At 39.5% G+C, this 20,793-nt stretch overlaps 1 protein-coding gene across 5 annotated transcripts in view; it reads right to left on the minus strand.

Annotated features, from left to right (window-relative positions):
* LOC131074601 (fatty acid amide hydrolase) overlaps positions 1–20,793 on the minus strand; it is a 196,577-nt gene that overhangs the window by 56,096 nt on the left and 119,688 nt on the right. For all 5 annotated transcript variants that reach the window (XM_059207756.1, XM_058011242.2, XM_059207757.1 and 2 more), the window contains exons 12-15: positions 18,905–18,976; positions 18,455–18,535; positions 18,086–18,189; positions 17,863–17,955 (exon numbers count right to left, since the gene is read on the minus strand). In XM_059207756.1, the coding sequence (XP_059063739.1) occupies positions 17,863–17,955; positions 18,086–18,189; positions 18,455–18,535; positions 18,905–18,976 (350 nt within the window). The remainder of the gene's footprint in view (positions 1–17,862; positions 17,956–18,085; positions 18,190–18,454; positions 18,536–18,904; positions 18,977–20,793) is intronic.

Consider the following 20,793-nt stretch of genomic DNA (forward strand, 5'->3'; position numbering starts at 1 on the left):
CTCGCCTTCACCACATGCCATGGCAGTTGGACGGAGCCAGACACAACATAGGACCACCCCTATCACAGATCAGGATAAGAGGATATTTGTTGAGGAGCAGAATAGAGTAACAGGAAGTGGTGGACATAGCTTGAAGATCATCGATGTTGGGGAGAGTGGGTCTAGAGGACTACTGGCAGGTTTTCACCTCAACCCACCAGACCCTAGCGATCCAGCAGGTTCACTCCAGCAGTCCTTTGGAGAGCTACAGGGGATTTCAGATATAGCACGTGGAATGGCACAGTTGACTGGGCTGATGGATGTCGGCAACTCTGCTGACACTGAGAAGTTGTGCTACTTCATGACTTCTGGATGTGTGGACGAATTTGCACGCCACTATGAGCAGCAAGGGTGGCTAGACAGTAGTACGTCGGAGATGGTACAAGAATGGATGCGCATGCGACAGGTGGAGGGGGTGGGCACCTTGGGTGCCACCTTGCACAATATGTAAGGATCTTTCAAGGATGTCTACCTACAGATGCAACAGAGTCAGATAGAGTAGCAGACACAATGGCTGTATGCAGCAAAACTAGAGAAGTAAGGGGAGAAGCGTGCGAAGTTAGCCGCGGTAGAGAAGAACCTAAGGACTGAGCTAGAAATGAAGGTGACTACTTATGAGGCCCGTTACAGCATGCAGAACGAGGTACAGGTACTAGCAGCACAAGTGGTCAAGCTTACTCTATAGATGGAGCATAATGACAAAAAGTTGTTGGAGGCCGCACACATGGTGAAGAAGGCACAAGAACAAAAGCTGCTGGCAGTAAAGAACCTCAGACTCCACATCGGGCAACAACCTTATTCTTCGACCACCACAGAGACGACTCCTCCCCCTTCTCAGTCTTAGTCTTTTGTTCTGTATTCCAAATCTTGTTGTCTTAATCGTCTGGAAGACAACTACTTTTGGGGGGGGGGGCTGATGTTAGGGGTCAATAACACATGTTAGTTTGTAGCTGGTTTGGGTGTTTATGTTTTGTTATGTTCAGTCGCCAAGAGGTTCCCGTGGGGTAGTTGGTAGTTGGTGACGGTTGGCAACTTGGCCAACCGTCAAGTCTATATATGATATAGATGGAACCTCGGCAAGGATGGTATTGTACAGGCATATTCTTGAGAATTCAATAAAGATATCATTCTTCTGTTATAGCTATTTTTGTTATTGTTACTCATGCTTTGATATATATGAATATTCAGTTACATGAATAGTTGGTACATGTGGGATATCTTTGTTTTCTCCGTGAGTTTACCAACCTCACATTAAGGACTAAACAAACAAGCTCTTGGGAAGGTCGCTCTAGTGCATTTCAATGGAAGTAGTAAAAGTACATATAGAGAGTGGGTGTAGATGTTGGACAACTATTTGTCCTTGAGGCCTATGCCTGAAGAAGAAGCCATCAAGTTAGCCCCCCTACACTTGGATGGAGTTGCACACGAATGGCGGTACCATGGGTTGGTCACCCTTGGTCATAGCTTGATAACCACCTATGTCGAATTCACCAACAAGCTGATTGATAGGTTTCATTCTAAGGATCCGGAGGTGAAGTTTAGAGAGCTTGCTCCACTCAAACAAAAAAGCTCCTTGGACAACTACATAATTGCATTCCAAAACCTCTCAGTTATGATCAGCAGCATCTCAGAGAAGAGGCTAGTTGTTCTTTTCACATAAAGTCTTGAAGAGCCTTTGAAGGGATGGGTTAAAGCTTTCAATCTGCCTACTTTGGTGGAAGCCATCAAAAAATCTAGAAGTATGGAGTTGGCTGCCCCAAGGAGTAAATTTCAGTCCAAGCCTTTTCCTTTCCGAAAGGATAAGAAGTTTTCAAATCAAACTACGAAGTTCCCTTATCGGATGGATGATGAGCTCCGTCAAGAGCTCCGGAGGAAGAATCTTTGCTACTCTTGCAAAGAACCTTGGGCCCCATTACATAAATGTCATGGGAAGGGCAATTTACATCAAATGGAGTGTTATTCTGCTGATGGGTCAGATTCTGAAATTTCAGAACAGCAGACTGAAATTGAGGACAGCGAGTATGAAGAGGCTCTTGAAGGGCCTGAAACTCAACCAGAAGATAGAGTGGTTGCTCAACTCTCGAGCATTCACAAGAATGAATCTTTTAGATTTCGCGGAGTGATAGAACATCGTGTCATTGCTCTCATTGACACAGGAGCGACTCATAATTTCATTGATGAGAGAATTGTTGCAAAGAGGGGGCTAGTGGTTGACAAAGTAGAAGGCTTCAAAGTCATGGTAGCTGATGGCTCCACTATATCGTGCAACCAAATGATTTCCAACATGTCTCTAAAGTTGGGAAATCATGAAGTTAGAGATGACTTGTTTGTGGTTAGCATTGGTGGGACTGACGATGCAGTCCTCGAAATTCAATGGCTTAGATCCCTTGGTGAGATCAGATTAAATCTGCAAACCATGGAGCTCAAATTCATGTCTAATGGGAAGAAGGTGGTATTGAGAGGAATGTCAAATGGTGGACTTAGAGTTGTTTCATTGAAGAGGATGGAGAGGCTGATCTACCATAACCAAGTTGAGTGGGCAGCAGAGTGTTTGATAATGCCGTCAAATACATTAGAAGACAAGGGTAGCTACTTGGCAGACATTCAAGCATTAATCATAGACAAAAGTAAGGTCCTTGGGAAACCATCTCTTGGTAGACCTCCTGAGATCATGGTCATGCCTTCCAAATCACCAGAAGAGAAACAGAGTTATCCTGAAGACATTCAAGCTTTGATTACCAAGAGGAGCAAGGAGTTTGAAAATCCTCCTACTGGGAGACCTCCTGAAAGAGGGGCTAGGCATACCATTGAGTTGGAAGGAGCAAAACCGGTAATGACTACTCCTTACCGCTACCCCCAGAAGCAAAAGGGTGAGATCGAGAAAGTAATCCAAGAGCTGCTTGATATGGGTTACATACGACCAAGCAAGAGCCCTTTTGTTTTGGTTGTGGTCTTGGTGAAGAAGAAGGACGGGACCATGCGCATGTCTGTGGACTATTGGGCACTGAATCAAAAACTTATAAAGAATCGGTATCCTATCCCAAGAATTGATGAGCTACATGGTGCAATGTTCTTCTCAAAGATCGATCTCAAATAGAGGTATCATCAGATTAGGGTGAGAGCATCTGATGTGGAGAAAACAACTTTCACATGCCATTATGGGCATTTTGAATTCCTAGTCATGCCTTTCGGTTTGACTAATGACCCCGCTACATTCCAATATTGTATGAACAAGATATTTTAAGAAGCACCTAACAAAGTTCGTGCTCATATTTTTTGATGAACACTTACAGCATTTGGATGAGGTACTTAGTATCTTGGAATCTGAGTCTATTTGCTAAAGAATCAAAATGTGAATTTGGTATGAAAGAGTTGTTGTACCTTGGTCATATCATGAGTGCCGAAGGGGTGAAGGTTGATCCTGCAAAAATCAAGGCAATCATTGATTGGCCCCCGCCGGAGAATATAATACATTTGAAGGGGTTCTTGGGTTTGTGTGGTTTCTATCGGAGATTTGTAAAAGGATATTCCCAAATGGTTGCTCCCCTTACAGATCTCACAAAAAAGGGAGCTTTTGCTTGGTCCAATAGGGCCCAAAAAGTCTTTGACAAGTCCAAGGAACTCATGAGCACGTGTCCTGTTTTGGCGCTACTCGACTTTGCGAAGCCCTTTGAGCTTCAATGTGATGCATCAGGAGAAGGGGTGGGAGCTATGTTGATGTAGGATAAGCATCCCATTGCATTTGAGAGTAGGAAGTTGAGAAGAGCAGAGAAAGCTTATTCTATCTATGATAAGGAGATGCTTGCAATCATGCACGCTTTGGCCAAGTTCAGACAATACTTGGTAGGAACTAAGTTTGTGGTAAAAACCGACCACAACCTAAAGCATTTCATGCATCAAAAGGACTTGAATGAGAGGCAGCAGAAATGGGTGAGTAAGCTTCAAGCTTACGATTTTGACATCGAGTATGTCAAAGGCAAAAATAATGTTGTGGCAGATTCTCTTTCTTGAAGACCCCATTTGAGCTCTATGAGTGAGCTTACAGCTGATTGGAGGGACTTGTTGCTTGCTGATTATGCCAAAAATCAGTTTGCAACCAGCATCATTGAGGGCACTTTTCATGATGAAAAGTACAAATTGGTTGATGGATTGATTATGTACAAGGGTACGATCCTTCTTCTACCTGAATCTAAGTTGAAAGAAAAGGTATTACAGACTTTTCATGACATTCCTCTTGCTGGCCATCAAGGATTTTTCAAAATTATAGATAGATCCGAGAGAGATTCTCATGGAAAGCGTTGAAAAAAGATGTTTTGAAGTATATTAGGTAATGCCATGTTTGTCAGAAGAACAAGGATGAGCTCACTGCACCCGCCGGTTTGTTGCAACCATTGTCAATTCCTAGTCAAAAATGGGAAAGTATCTCTATGGATTTCATCACTGGATTGCCAAGAGCTAGTGGGAAGGATTGTATCTATGTGGTCGTAGATTAACAAAATTTAATCACTTTTTGCTATAACCAACTCATTTACAGCAGCTCAGGTTGTTGATTTGTTCTTCCGTGAGGTGTTTAGCCTTCATGGGCTGCCTAAAAACATTGTGAGTGATAGGGACAGCAAGTTCCTAAGCTCTTTCTGGCAAGAGATTTTGAGATTGTGTGGTATTGTGCTCACCCCAAGCACGAGTTACCATCCTCAGACAAATGGACAAATGGACATAGTCAATAAGTGGTTGGAAGGTTACTTGACAAACCATGTTTCAGAACAGCAGAAGGCGTGGGTAAGATGGCTACACCTTGGTGAATACTGCTATAATTCCACTTATCACATGTCCATCCGGATGTCTCCTTTCATAGCACTCTACAGTTACGAGGCCCCTAGCTTCGCTGATTTGGTATTTGGTGACAGTAGAGCACCTCAAACTACAGATATGGTTCAACAGTGTCAAAATATTATGAAGGCATTGAAGGACAACCCCCACATTGCACAGAATCAACAGAAGTTGTACGCTGATCAGCAATGAATTGAGCGTTCATTTGAGGTTGGTGATATGGTCTATTTGATAGTCCAGCCCTTCAGACAGTCTACTCCTAAGAAGAGTGGAGCGGAAAAGCTTAAACCACGTTTTTATGGACCATTCAGGGTCATCAGGAGAGTGGGAGCTATGGCTTATGAGTTGGAGCTACCGGCGAGTAGCCGAGTACATAATCTCTTTTTTGTGTCCCACCTCAAAAAGGCGCGTGGGCACAATGTGATAGTTTCTTCTGATTTGCCTCCTCTAGATGAAGAGGGAGAGTTGATGCTAGTTCCTGAAGCAATCCTTGATGTCAGGGAACGATTTTTGAGGAGGACCATCATAGAGTATTGGTTAAGTGGAAAGACTTACTGGTGGAGGATGCTACGTGAGAGAATCAGAAGATATTGCAGTGCCCCGGTTTGCAATTCCTCGAGGACAACCAATTTTGGGGAGGCTGGACTATAATTTCCCCTTCTCAATGATGTGCATTCAATGGTCCATTGGCCTATTCCGGAGACCTGTAGGCTATTTGGAAAGGAGAATTAGGGTTTCCAACTTCTATGGAGTTTTGCACGAGATTTTTAGGGTTTGTCAGGAGGAAATTCTTGAGTTCTGCTTATGGTTTCCTTCTGAGTTTTCCATGAACTCCAGGGTGGCATAACATGCATTTGATTCTTTAGTGAAGTGAAAACTTACTATTTTTAGTAAGTTAGGGTTTAGCTGTTTGGATGATGCAGTTCTACTAAGCTTTCCAAGCTCTTTCTCTAGGTGCAAAGATCATGTTTTTCGGAGCAGTGTTTCTTGACTTACTATTTTTAGTAAGTGGTTGTGTTCAGCATTTCTATTTTTAGCAGTCTCGGATAAGGTCTTGTTTCAACACAATTCAGTGGTCTACAGCTTCATCCTTGATTTTGGTGTTGATTAGTATTGGAGTTATAAGTTATTTAATTAAATATTATTTCCTTATCCTAAGGTTTAATGTTTAATTATTTTTATTACTGATTATTTGTATTGTGGTCAACTTTGGGGAAAATGTTTATCTGCCATCTATAATGTTATTTTCCTAAGTCAGTGGCATTAAAAAGGAGGCATATTTCATGTGCTAACTTCATTTTTATGTTGCAAGTCTTCACCAACGAAAAATATCGAACTTCTTGCCTAGGAAGGGGACGCCAAACACATGAGGCATGATGGAGTGAAATACAATTTGATTTTTGGGGGAATTTCGATGAAGTTGAATTTGAATTTGGAGAAAGAAAGTGTTATAAATAAGAGCCTTAGGCTCTCATTTGCAACATCTTGAGAATTTTACACTGTTATGCTGCCGATTTGGCGATTGAAATCTGAGCTTCGAAGTGTGGCTTCCTACCTAATTCTCAATTTTGTACTTGGGAGATAGTACCTAGTTGTGTTCTTGTATTTCTAGTGTTGTTAAAGAGTGTTTTGCAGATTGTGGAGTGTTTTTGTGTGGGTTTGGAGTGTTTTCTTGCTGCTGGTCGCAGAGTTGCTGAAACCATATTTCGCTCATACCTCTTGGCCAAGTGAATCGTGGCATTGAGGCGATATAGTTTGCAATTTTATAGTTATTGTTTGGAGAATTGGATTTTTAGTTGCAAATCATACCATCTAGCTGGGTCGTACCATTCCAAAAATACTTTGGGATGCGTGTTGCTGTTTTGTGGCGATTGGATTGCAATTTTTGTGTTCTTGAATCATCGTCTAGGTTATATCTTTCATTCTATTTTGATTTGGTGTGTTTCCGACTTCATTTGAGTGAGTTATGATCATTTTGGTGTTGTCGGTTGAGAATAGTCATGTGTGTGTTGACTTCAGATTTTCAGTTCAGCAGTAGTGGCTTTATTTGAGTTAATTTGATGGTTGTTTATTGTTGTAATCTGTATTGGATATCATCTCCAATCTTCTCCTTCTATCTTGTAAGGTTAAGTAGTAGTACTACTAACCATTTCTAGAGTGTTGCTTGCCCACTCCATAAGTGGAAGAGTTTGGCTTAGCCGCCTTCTTGCTCTGTAATTCAGTTATGAAGTTCTGTCCTCCCACTAAGTAAGTGGTTGAGTGATTTTATGTTTGTAATGGTCCTCCCATTGCATAAGCGGTCGAGTTGAGCTTTTGTTGTGTTCAGTCTTCCTGTTGAAACATTGCGGTAGATTGATTTGTGTTTTGGAGTGTTGTTCTCTTGGCTGGTTTACCGCCAAGTTTCTTTGTTTACCCGCTGGATAAGTAGAAGGGGGTGGCTTGCCGCCCATTATTGTAATCATAACTTTGAGCAATTTGTGGCTAACGATCCCATGTTACCGTATGCTCTCACCCTCCCAATTTGGGTTCTCGATGATCAAAAGGTGTAGGGTTCCTTTCAATTGTTAGGATTACCTTGTTCTAACCCTAACAGGTGATCGGTGTGATTGTGATCTTGCTTTAAAAATTAAAAAAATAGTGGGAATATTACAACCTCCATGGTTGTTAGGCTTTCATCCTGATTGGCATTCATCAAACATTTCAATTCTTATGACAAACCTGCACACTCGCACTCAACGTTTCCATTTCTAACTTTAAGGCATTGAAAGCTATACTAACCTTATTCCAACCCAAAAGAGAGACCTAACTTGATCATCCCTTGACAACTTGAGACATTGCACTTCTACAAATGAAAGTTTAATAACTAAAGATGCTACAACTAACCTAGAAAGCAAAAAAAAAGCAGGGGTCCCCATTTACAATGAGGTGATGTGTGAAAATGTCACAACAAGTAGCCATATGCAAGGGAGGGTTGAGCCTCTCCCATCTCCGATGAATGATTGGCTAAATATGCTCATGATAGAATGATAACATGGGGTCCTTCAATTGCACAACAACCCTCATTTGGTCAACCATAGAATTGATGCACTCATACACCTCTCAAAGGTTAGGTGCATCCCCATCCCCATATTTGATGACATGGAAAATTGAATTAATGATCGAGACTGCATTTTGCATCACTCCAAAACACATCTCTTTACTATATCCTTTACCCTCCTCTCCTACTTTGTTTTGAACTCGGCCCACCAATTCTAATCTATTGTCATAACCATTAGTTGCAGTGCCTCTTGCAACTCGAGCATTCTCCCCAAGAGAATGAAATAGGATGCATATCTAATCTCAATAGGTTTCAAGAACTCCTCAGAGAGGCTTCTAAAGAGTGCATGTGAAGTGTGATGGTTGCAAATAAACATTTGCACATCTCTTGTTGACCACTCCTCTAATCTACTCAATCTTGCCCATGTCCTTGAGTGCATTGTTCATGGCATACACACAACATTGAGTCCACCAAATGTGTTTGTATGCTGGCTCAACAAGTTTCCTTGCATCTTTGCACACATGTGCTACATTTCTCACTACTTGGACCACATTTTGCGGCACAACCTCGTCAATAGCCTCCTTGAGGACATCAAACTGAAAATCAACATCTTTGTGATGCCCTGTACAATCAACTGTCTTAAGAAGTATGGGCTCTTTGCACGTATAACCATGATATTAATGAGTAGATGATGGCTAATGTCCACCCACCCATCCATGACTAGGTTGCATCCAATCTACACCCAACATCCCTTCATCTTCTCCATGAGAACATCGATCTTCGAATAGTTCTTATCCAAGATCATGATCTCAATTTGGTATCACCTGGTGGCACATATGATGGTCCTACCCTTGTCACAATCGATATCATCTCCTTATAATAAGGATATCGAGCTACATAAAATGGGATGCCATTGGCAAAGAAGAATTTGCCAATGGCATCATCTATCTCATCCTTCAATTGCACATTGAACAAATCAACTAAGGGGTTACTTTGCAACTTGCATTTGCCCTTACCCTCTCCTACATGAGCAATGGCTCTGGAAGTGCAAGGAGGTCCTAACACCACTCCTATTCTCATCCACAAAGTATGACTAGAAGTTCGTGGTTGGCTCTACTAAACATTTGTCCTTTGAGACAAAGTAGTAGGCAATGTAGCTACATTGTCATCAAGAACACTCTAAAGCTTGTTGTTCTCAACTCTATATTTGATGTTTGGCCCTTTTCCCAAAAAACATCTCTCCACACCTTTTCCTCGAATAAAAAAGAAGTGTGCATTAACTCTAGTAATGCTGCCATACCATTCTACACCACAAAAGTTGCATTTCCACTTCCTTGTGCCACCACTTGTTCCCAACATGCCTAATATTTTTGTTACAAACTGTTTGAGAGGAGACTTATGATCATAAGGACCTATTGGTGTACGTTTTATCGTCTACCAAACATTAGAATAAGATACCCAAAGGTATTCTATCCTCTCCTGAAAAATCACTATTGATTCCAAAGTCTATGTGCGAACAAGCGACTTTAGTGGGATAGCTACTTGGGTAGTGTGGGCTGAAATCTCAAGGGGGACTTACGTTTACGGATGTCTTTCAAGCTTCTGGACTTTGATAGACTTGTCAATTTTCAAGCTCTTTCTCTCTTTTGGATTATCCAGGATTTAGACTTTCAAAAAGGGAAAAAAGGATAGGGTTTAAGAAAGCTGATTTAAACCTATGAATTCTGGAGACGGTATTAACTAGGTATTCTCGGGAAATCGCACTTTGCTTCGCCACACTTAGGACAACTACACAAAGCGGGTGCAATCTTCAATGGGTTGTGCTTATGATCGAAGTTTTGGCATACACAGGGGATAGGCTCAAACTAACTTTGCACAATGAAAAGGAAATCATCCATTCACCAAAAGTATGAGCAGAGATACACCATTAACTAATACTTATCAAATCCTTCATTCAATTCTAAGAACTTTGAAAGCAAATCTAAATTAACTTCTAATTAATGTGTTCAGGAAATTGAAACCATGCCAATCACTCAAATAACAAAAAGATTACAAGCCTTAAGAGAAAGCGCACATGCAATGTATTATTTGAAAAATGACCTTCATGCAACAATATATCAAAAACCTCACACTCTCCAAATGAGAGGAGGTAGTCTTATATAGTTTTTCAGAAAAAAAAATGAATGACCGAGATCAAACAGTGATCAAGGGTCCAAATTGAAAGTTACAAACCCTAATTAGGGTTTCTCAAAACTCTATCAGCTCCGACAAACAAAAGAGTGGCATGTGGCACAACTGCTATTATCACTGAGGTGAGTGTCCAGTTTCCATTTTTGCAGATTCAATGTATCTGGACACAATGAGTCAAACCTCTTCTATAGTGACACTTGGCAAGTTACTAATTTGGAAGTCGACGACGTCCACATCAGCAATACGCGTGGCGAGGATGCACTCCAACTCAACTGCCTGGGCAAGAAAGTTGTCGTCAATGAGGAGAAATCTCGCAATTCTTCAGAGATCCCCTTTCATCAATCATCCCCGAGACTTTGAAAAAACTGGACTGAATTCTGACTCTCAGGTTCTCTGCCTGCAGGAGTTTTTCTCGCATGCCCTCCCTTTGCCAAATTTTTGATGCCACATGAAACACTTTACTTAAAATCTCTCTAACACTCCTCTCCATCTCAAAACACTTAGTCTCAGATTTCTTCAGGACCTCAATCATGGTGACAAAAGCACAATACCAAGTGTTAAAATCATACTTATCCCCGGCCTGGATGACACCTGCATCTATCAAGTCTTGCTTTGACAGACCTCAGATAATCCTCAATTGTGGAAGTATTTCATCTTGGATTTCTTCCATATCCTCCCAATTTGCAGCCAAGTCTTGAATTCTGCTGACTAATGAAGAAGCCGACTCATGTGCTAATACCAAATTTTCCACAAGTATGTCAACCCATGCCGAAGCATCTGAGGTCCATTCCTTAACTTGCCCGAATGTGCCTTTCATGTCCTCATAATCTTTCATTGACTCCTATGAAAGAGGCTACAGAGGGGTAACTGATATCTCATGATCAAGTGGCTTACTAAGATGGAGAACATATTTTCTCCATTGTTGATTCTCTTCCTCAACCTTAATTTCTTTCTCCTTTTCCCTGGCTCGTCTTGCCTTGAGGGCGTTGCAAGAATCATCAAAATATTGGACCTCTTGAGCCTGAGTAGGCTTACCCAACTCTACTATAGTGATCTTATAATCTTCTGGACCAACATCACGCTGGGTCTTTCCTTCCTTCGGTACAACTATTTGAATTGTTCTGAACCCTGCACTATCCCTCTGAATCAAAGAGAATTTTCTAGCTGGCTTGGGTGGTTTAATCACAACTGGTTCTTTCACCTTCGCCAAAGATGCTGCAGTATTCTCTTATGAATGGGTCTCATTAGGAACCTTAGCCCTTATCCTCTCTCTCAACCAATTAGGAATGGTTGATTCCTCCTCAGTATTTTTATCAAATTCACCATCTATTTCCCCAAGGCCAGTGACTATACCATCAAGAAAAACCGTTGGAGGCTCAACTTATTCCTTGGCTGGATTTTGGACAGGTTCTCTCATTATCTCTTCAACCGAAGGAGAAGCCACTCTTACTTCATTATTCTCTATATCTATGTCCATCTCATGTTCCTCAATAGCATTCCAATCAGGCACAACAGATGCAGCACTCAAGGTCGAATGACCTTCATTTGATTCACGCCTTTCCCTTAGCCCTTCCAGAATTTCCAGCGGGTTCCTTTCTCTTCTGGGACCCAACACTTTCTGGATTCCGAGCATTGCCTGAAGAGATACCATGGTTGGAAGACATAGAGTCATCCATTCCCATCAAATCATAAGTCAAGGCAACACCTTTGGACTTTAGCTGCTTTGTCTTCTCGAATGTCCACCACTTAGAGTATTCGACCACCGTCTTCGTAAGGTCTGCCAAATCCAATTTTTCCCCATCTGCACAATCAATCAATGCAAGTGGCTCATTTCTAATTTTCTCGAAACCCGATTGTTCAAGTTCAAGACTGTCTTCCACTTGATCAATGACCCTGAATACTTATGTTGCTCTTACCATATCTAGGGAAATTCTTGACCAAAATCTTCTTCTGATTTCGAAACTATTAGTTGCATTAGCCCAATAATCCTCTAAATCAGTTCCGTGTTCAAACACAATTCCTTCTACCCTTTTCATCTTACGGAACTGATCAAAGTTTCTTCTTGCCTTGTATAGGTAGAAGGGGTACTATGCCAACTCCTTTTCAGCAGTGGCAGCAGCTTGTGTTGATGGACACGTCTCCAATCCATTTCCAATAGTGAGGGAAGATGTTCCTGCCTTCTTTTGCTTCTCTCTATGAACCGTCATGAAGCTAAATTGGGAGTTAGTAGAGAGATCAAAAAAATCCCTGAATTCTGATATAGGTGAATTTTGGGCATTGGATATACCAATACCCGAATCTGCATATGAGGTCTTTTGACTCTTGAGAGAGTCTCTGATGTAGTCCACCTTGCAATGTTCGCATGATATGCATCAGAAATGCATTATTCACCTTCTTGAAATGAAATTTTTTTTCCATATGTAGCTAGGGGTAACAATCGTAAACAAGAAACTGATTCTCCTTGTTTCCCACCTCTCCTCTGTAGGTGAGGCCTCTATATCTATAAGTTCTAGCAAGGGAATAGAACAAATATGAACTCATGTAGAAAGTTCTATTTCCTTCCAAATTTCTCAGCTAGCTGTCCAAGTTGCTGCTTATCATCTGAGCCCAGTCAAACATCTTGATTCCATTCATAATCTCGTTAATGAAGTAATACATCCAAGGCTCAAATGGAGCGCCTTGGGGATTACCCATATTCAGTTCAATAAGACAATCATGTCTCCAATATCTTCCTTAAAATATGCCCTCACCAAGTTCTTTTTTGACAGCTTAGAGGCACTCTTTCATGGTTTGTCCAGCCATGACTGATTGATGGTGGCCTCGTACTCCTCCATGTGGTCTTGATACATTTGATTGGCCTCATCCTTGGTTACATATAAAGCATTATGATATTCTGGGATTCTAAATGCCTCCCTTATGGCTACATCACCAATATTAGCCAACACTCTTCCATCTGGTGCTACAACATCTTTACTGTTAGGGTTATCGAGCCTAGCACACTCAACTACCAACTCCATGCCCTCCATAGTAGGGAGAAAGCCAACAGCATGTACGATGCCATTCTTCATCATCTTACGCGTGGTCACAGTAGGCACAAGGTTGTCCAAGCCGAACATCCTTTTCTTAAACTCCCTCAGATTGATATGTCTGAGGTTTGTATCACTGACATTCTTCCATTTCGAGTTCATCCGTGATTCAGGAGGAGCATCCTTGTCTACTTGAAACTTCACTGTGACTGAAATCTGTGAAAACACATGAAGCCCAAGTTAGAAATCAGAAATTCAATTTAAAATTTAAGGTTTTGAATGACCAAGTGATTGAAGTTGTTTAATAAAACTCCATACTCTAAATTCTGATTTTAATCCAAAAACCAGGTCTGCAATAACATCAATCTCATCCAAATTTGTTTTGAAAGGTGGGAAATAAGAAAGAAGGTGTGAATATTCAGTCAAACATGATCTTTCTTATTGAAACTCAGAAAATCTAATAAATCTGCCTTCGAAACCAACTTGAACTTCGATAGAATGAGAAGAAAAAGACAAGAAGATAGAAGGAACTTGATGAAAACTCAGAAAACTCGATAAATCTGCCTTCTATTAGTTGCTTTATCCCCAAAATCCTAAGAATGCTCAAGTTTTAACATGATAGTTAAACTCAGATCTTCACCAAAAAAATACGCCCAACCTGCAAAAAGCTTCCGAAAACGTCTTCAAGCCTGCTAGATAACTCCTTCAACCTGCTCTCAACACTTAGAAATTCGAACTCTTGTGTGTAAAAATGAAGGAAAGAATGTCTTATTTGTATTCAAGTTGGATTTCACAATTAGAAACATGCAGATCCTATTCCAATTCATGTTTCCAATTCGATTTCAGTCTTAGACACTCATGGAGAAAGTTTCTAATATAATTTCGAGTTGCAATGTCATCATCCTTGAGTTCGAATTCTTTTAAATGCAACTACGTATTTTGAATTCCAGTTTCAAAATCAACTCAATCTGCAAGATTCATCTCACAAGAAACTTTCTATTTCCATTTCTCAGTCCGCATTCTCCATGATCTTGCTGACATCACTCAGAATATTCCAATTTTCAAACTTAGTCAGCAATCTTTGACTTGTTTTAACCTTAATCACAAGCAGGGCGGACTTTTGGAATTGGAGTTTTCACACTTTACCACGCTAGGGCGGACTTTTCTTGAATTGGGCACCAGCTCCATCTTTCTTCCTAATACCCCCAAGGCGGACTTTGTTAATTGCATGTACCAAGGTGAGGGCGGACTTTCTTGTTACCATGACCATACTCACATACCTCTAGGCGGACTTTTGTTTACCTTATGCCCTTGGTCTTCAAATCTCCCTCAAGGCGGACTTTGTTAAACTTGATACCTTTAGCACATGAGAGCAGACTTTTGCTTTGAATGTTACTCCCATAGGCTGTAGGGTGGACTTTACTTGTCTTATCTCCAAGTAGGAAGGCGGACTTCAAGCCCTTCACTCTCCAATGCACCCTAGTCTTAGGCGGACTTTCCTTGTCTCATGCACTTGATCTTTGTAAGAGGGCGGACTTTCTCATGTTCACACATCACTTGCCATCTCCTTAGGCAGACTTTATCATCTTGTGCAAGGCAAGGTAAGGGCGGACTTTTGGAGTTACTTTGAGGAGGTTATGACCATGCTTCTTTCACCCTTAGGCAAACTTTCTTTCAATGCACTTCATACATCTTCTTCCCAGGCCAAACTTTTTTGAGACTTACGCATCTTCACCTTGGACTTTTCTCTCCTCCATGGCGGACTTTTTCATGTTCATGCCACTTTGCTTGCTTCTTATCTTAACCTTTCATTGCAAGGTGGACTTTGAGTTGGCCATGATCTTACGAGGGCGTACTTTTTGCTTCCTCGAAATTTCTCAACTTAGACAAGGCGGACTTTTGGAGTTCACACACCACTTCGCTTGCACGGACTTTCTCCTACACGTGCACTTTGGAGGGCGGACTTTTTGAGGAACATGACCATTGCCTTTGTACCTTGGGCGGATTTCTTGAAGTTCACCTTGGGCAGACTTTTGGAGGTTTGGGAGACCTTGGAGGGCGGACTTTTGGAATTGCAATTTCCCTCTTGCATGTGTTGGACTTCATATATCTTAGGTATTGTTCATTGCAAAGCAGGGCGGACTTTGAGACGACCATGACCATGCTTCTCTTCCATGAGGGCGGACTCTGAGAAGCCCCTGTCACAGCATCAAACACCATTAGCCATACTTAGAAATATTTGGAAAACTTTAAAATTTAATAACTTTTCAAATTTTAGCCACATTTAACATGACATTTGAAATCCATACTCAGGTAACCCATCCGAAGTTCCATGACCCCTAAAATATAGGAACTTAGCTTTTTGGGTCAACACTTGAAAATTTTCGATCATGATCGATGCAGGTCAGTGGTATTAGTGCAAACCCTAGATCCCAACTCTGAAAAAGAAAAAAGCAGACATCCCTAAAAAACAAGGAAAACTTTCTAAAAATAGCCATCCCAGGGATCGAGCTAAAAATGCCAAAAATGAAACTTCCTAAAAAATAGGAAAAAGCAAAAAAGCAAACTTTCCAAAAATAGAAAGTTGTCTGAATTCGCTCAAATCAATTGTGTTCTTCGTCCTTTGGCGTTTCCGGACACTTTGACGGTGTCTAGACTCTGTTATTACTTGATTTGCAAAAATTGACATTCAATCCTTAAGACTCGAACTGTTCAAAACTTGACAGAACTGAACAAAACTGAAGTGGAAGGCCACGGGACACTAACAAAAACCCTAGAAAGCAGGAAAGGAGAGGGTCCCCATTCTCAATGGGGTGATGTCTGAAAAACGTCACAACAGGACCCTTAGCATACTTTGCCTATAATGCAGAGGGGCACTCTATACTAGCTATTGCACTTGCCATGGAACTAATTTGGGCTTCAAGATCAGCCCCATTGTCACCCCCCTCAACCTTAGGTTCATATTCTGATTTGTTTTCACTATGAGAATGAACCTCTACCTCATCCTCACCCATGTCATGAGAGCTCATTGTGAATATAAATTCTATAAATGCCTAATTTCAGCCTAGTTTACTATTTAACAAATTTGAAAATAATATTTAAATTTTCATGTTGAATCTTGATGAGAAAATGAAAAATGAGCAATATTACATTGAAATGAATCTATGAATATGCATTTGTAGCCATGTTATCGGCTGTAAATGCATGTTCATATTCATTGCAATGTAACATTGCTCATTTTTCATTTTCTCACCAAGATTCAACATCAAAATTCAAAATAGAATTTGAAAATGAAACTTACAAAAATATTTGAAAACACAATTTAAAAAAAATATAACTTTTTCTTGAAAATCCTTCCAAATAGATGTGGAATCCTCCTCCTCTCTTCTTGTACTTGCAAAAATCTCCTTCTAACCCTTCTTGCACTTGCAAAACCCTCCAATCTCAATCTTCAGCCTTTGTTTAAGTGAGCAGGGGAGACTTGGTTGGGGCCAATGTGCCTTTAGGGCCCAAGATTGGGCATGAAATCCGAGAATAAATTAATGTCCCTAGGATGGGAGATGCCGAAACAACTTTGGGGTGTTAGAAGGACACCTAGGCATCCCCCAAATGTCTTGGGGATGTCTCGATCTCCCCAACGCTTCTAAGACATCTCTAGAGTCCTGACGCAGTGGAGGGACAACGGGGAAACATCCCCACCTTGTCGTTGCATTCCAAAGACGTCCCCGTCCAAGAAACACGGAGTTTCAAGTAGGGGGGCATCCCCCTGTTTCACTACTATTAGTTTCATTTTACAAACTTATTTAAGTCTAAATTTTGATTCATAAACTATTATATCGATTCACTTTCCAAAATGCCATGAGAGGAAATCAATACTATCTTAAATTAGTTGCATAAAATTAGAAAGGCATCTTTAAAGGCATAATATTTTAGAGCACATTATTCTACCTATAAATCTAAGAAGGATGTGTTGATGAAACAATCCCAAATCACTACATTCAGAAGTTATTGTTTATATGATTAATAGGATAAGTAGTATTAACACATACTTAGCTCGTAACTTTAAACAACTACAAAACATAAAGGGATTCTACCATGACAGTTTGATCTTCTTGATCGAAAGTTATCTTTAATTATATATGCATAATTGGCATACCACTTGTTCTCCTTTCCTTTTGTTCAACACTTATTTACAATAGATATGTATCAGTATTAATTTCATTTTACAAACTAACTTAAGTTCCAACTATATTATATGCATTCTCTTTTCCAATGTCATCCAAAGGAAATCAATCCTACTTCAAATTATTTGTGTAAAATTAGAAAGGCCTCTGTCCTAGGTAGATGAAAACTAGAATTTATATATGCATTAAGCATTCTTAAGTAAATGGTTGCCTGACCATTCAAAATGCAAAGCTATTTCTTAGGAAAGTACTACTCTCATTTTGGGGAAAATGCAATTTTTAAACAAGTGGCCTTGATTTTACAAGCTAAGCTTGAGTGGTTCCAAAAGGAGGTGCATTTTTTTACAATTAGCACAAAACCCTGGGTGCCCTCTTTCCTTGTCTCTATAGAAAGGGATTTTCATTTCAATCTCAATTCTCATCCAATGTAAACTATTCATTTTCTAGAGTAATATAAGACACATTTCTTCGAAAAAGAAAATGACTGCTTTGTGGTGACAATAAATTCAGTTCAACACTAATAGATTACAAGACAAATACCACATCTTAAACTCACCTAAGCCGTTGTGCATTAAGGAACTCGCGGCTAGTAAAGTTTTTGTACACATGGAATGCAAGTTCTGTGTCTCCACTCGATCTCCTCACACCCCTAACCAAAAAGAAATAATGTTAAACATGATTCTAATGTTGTTAGAGTATCTATTCTCCATGCATTTTCCCTATGACTCTAAAATTTGGAGCAACATATACATGAATGGAAAAAAATGAGAAATTCATACAATTTCTCAAAATCAAGACCAAATGATGCATCACTTTCAGAACCAATTGTTACATAATGAGCAAGGCGCATTTCCTCCAACTCTGGCAAAGTAACCTCCACCATCTTTCAACAAACAATGGAATAAGTTGTCAAAAAGCATGATTTACTAAGAAAATAGTAAATTCTTGTAATATGAATCCTAACATCCTCTAAAATGTAAAGATTTATTTTGCATGATGTATCTGCAATCTAGAATACCTTCTATTTCAATTTGGTCATTCAAAAGTATACATGAACAATATGGTTTTTCACTATAACCAATAGAGGGAAAAAAACATAAAGATATGGCTGTAGATTCTCAATAGGGATACCAAGTCTCTTATAATACCTGACATCCATAATAAGATTCAAGTCGATTTAATGCTTCATAACAAGCTTCCCTTATAATATCATCACAATGATCGAACCACTGCACAAAAACCAAAAGAACTAAAAACAAACAAATCTGTGCTATTGTGTCTCCAATTAAAATATCTCAAGCAACATACATCTAAGATCTTTAATTTCAAGTGATGTTAATACATTTGTATTTCCAAATAACAACAAATAGCAAGTGCAAGTAATAAAAGCTAGCATACAACCGAATCTATGAAATTCTTATAACGAAAATAAACTTTCAACGAGAGTCACAACTAGACAATTTGGTGTTTGAATATTGATGCTTAATTGTAATGAATTACACCATGCCAGCTTCTTACAAATATAACATGTATTCTTACATTAAAAAATGAATTTCAGTATTCAAAAAAAGATCAAATAGAACCTTCTTTAAGCCCACCTTGGTGTACTTTGCAAGCTTGAGATTAGTAATACTCTCTCTATTTTGCAGCAAAGGTAAGTTTATGCAAGGCTGGAAAAAGTACAAGAAGATTAGTGGTATGCATTAATTTTAATTTTGCAGAACACTGTTATAAAAGATGAATGCAATTTCATAGAAAATGAAACAACACAAACACGCGCATGTGGGAATTCTCAAATTTTAACATTCATACATAGAAAGTTAAGGGAAATTACATGTATTTCAAAAGAATACATAGAAAGGAAAAAAAAAAACTAAACCTGATAAGGATGTCAAAAGAGTAATTGGCAAATTCCATTACTTTACAAAAGATTGCAGACACAAAATAACACCAATCAGACCTTTGGAAACTGCCAAAGATCTTTGGGGTGAATACAGAATCTTAATTTTGCCTCAATGCAACATCGTTTTGGACAGAAAATAGCAAAATATATCACTATGACGAATCATCGATATACATTCAATTCATTAATGAAACATTTGGCAGAAAGGTTGGTACACCAGTGAGGAAGATGATGCTGAAGCACTATTTGAAAGAAGTTTGGCCCAACATATACTAATATAGCTATGACAAGTCATGTATTCAAGTTGATAACGAAACACTTAGCAGAAAGATAGGATTTCATGGTGAGGTAGATTATAACAAAGCATTGTTGATAAGAAGTTTGTGTTAGGATTACCATATTACATCTAGAGGCTAGTATATTATTAAATGTTGAGTAAAAAGGCATTTTCCTTATTAATTAATTAGGTCCTTTTTCACACAAGCTATTAAAGCTTACTTAGGCCATGTCCTTTTTTTTGTCAAGTCATAGGATGACGACACATGTCATGATCTAATTTTACCTTCACTTAGGGTTCTATCTAGGTTGCTTTTTGTTTATTTCCTTATTATAAGGATTCATTATTGTATCATTCATTCAAGCCATAGTTACAAGACTCACCTAGATTTGGTGAGTCCCAAGGTGAGCCACCCTTGCTGAGTTTGGGAGACTTGACAATCAAGTTTCACCAGACTCGCCGAGTATAGGTGAATCTCGACCTAAAGACTCGGCCATTTTAATTTTTATTTCTTTTAACTTAAAAAATATCAATGCTTGTTTGGTTTATGACATGCCCAAGTAGGATCTAAAAAATAAGAAAATGGTGTGCACCATGAAGATTTATGTGCTTTTGAAGGTCTTCATCTCTGCTTGGTGGTGAGAACTTTGCCCCTCAACCCCATCCTATATTTCTACTAGGAATGTGCTAGGGGCATTTCCCCCAACCTCAAAAGGGGCACTTTGCCCCCAAACCCCACGAGGGACACCACGCCCCAAAACCCCAATAAGGGGCATTGACCCTTGACCTCACCAAGGGTGCTACCCCTCAACCCCATTTTGCCCCATCAAACTATAAGTCTAAGCAAGTAATATGTCAATGATGAATCATTATCATAAAAATTTACAAAATACATATCCCTTGTTGCAAATATCTACATCTTCACAATCAAAGCCACAATCAAGGATTATCTTGTTTCATACATTTGGACAATTTGTTTAGTATACAAGGATTGCCATATGAAAAGTTGTTGTTGTCATTGTATATCTGAATAGAAGTTAAGTCATCGCTGGCAGGAAATTCAATTTTCATAATGCAAAATATATCAATCATGCTTTGCATAGACAACTCGTAGAACAATCCCATATGTTAGTACTATAGCTAAGGTCAAAATAGAACATAATCATTTATCTTTTTACTTAACCATTCCTCTTTGTTAATGAACTTGACAACAAAACGTGCAACTTGAAGGCTTCAAATTTAATAATAAATTCCTCACTTGAATATACACACCAATCACAGACACAAGTAGATATTATGGCTAGATC

The sequence above is a fragment of the Cryptomeria japonica genome, chromosome 7, assembly GCF_030272615.1.
Source record: "Cryptomeria japonica chromosome 7, Sugi_1.0, whole genome shotgun sequence".
NCBI lineage: Eukaryota > Viridiplantae > Streptophyta > Pinopsida > Cupressales > Cupressaceae > Cryptomeria > Cryptomeria japonica.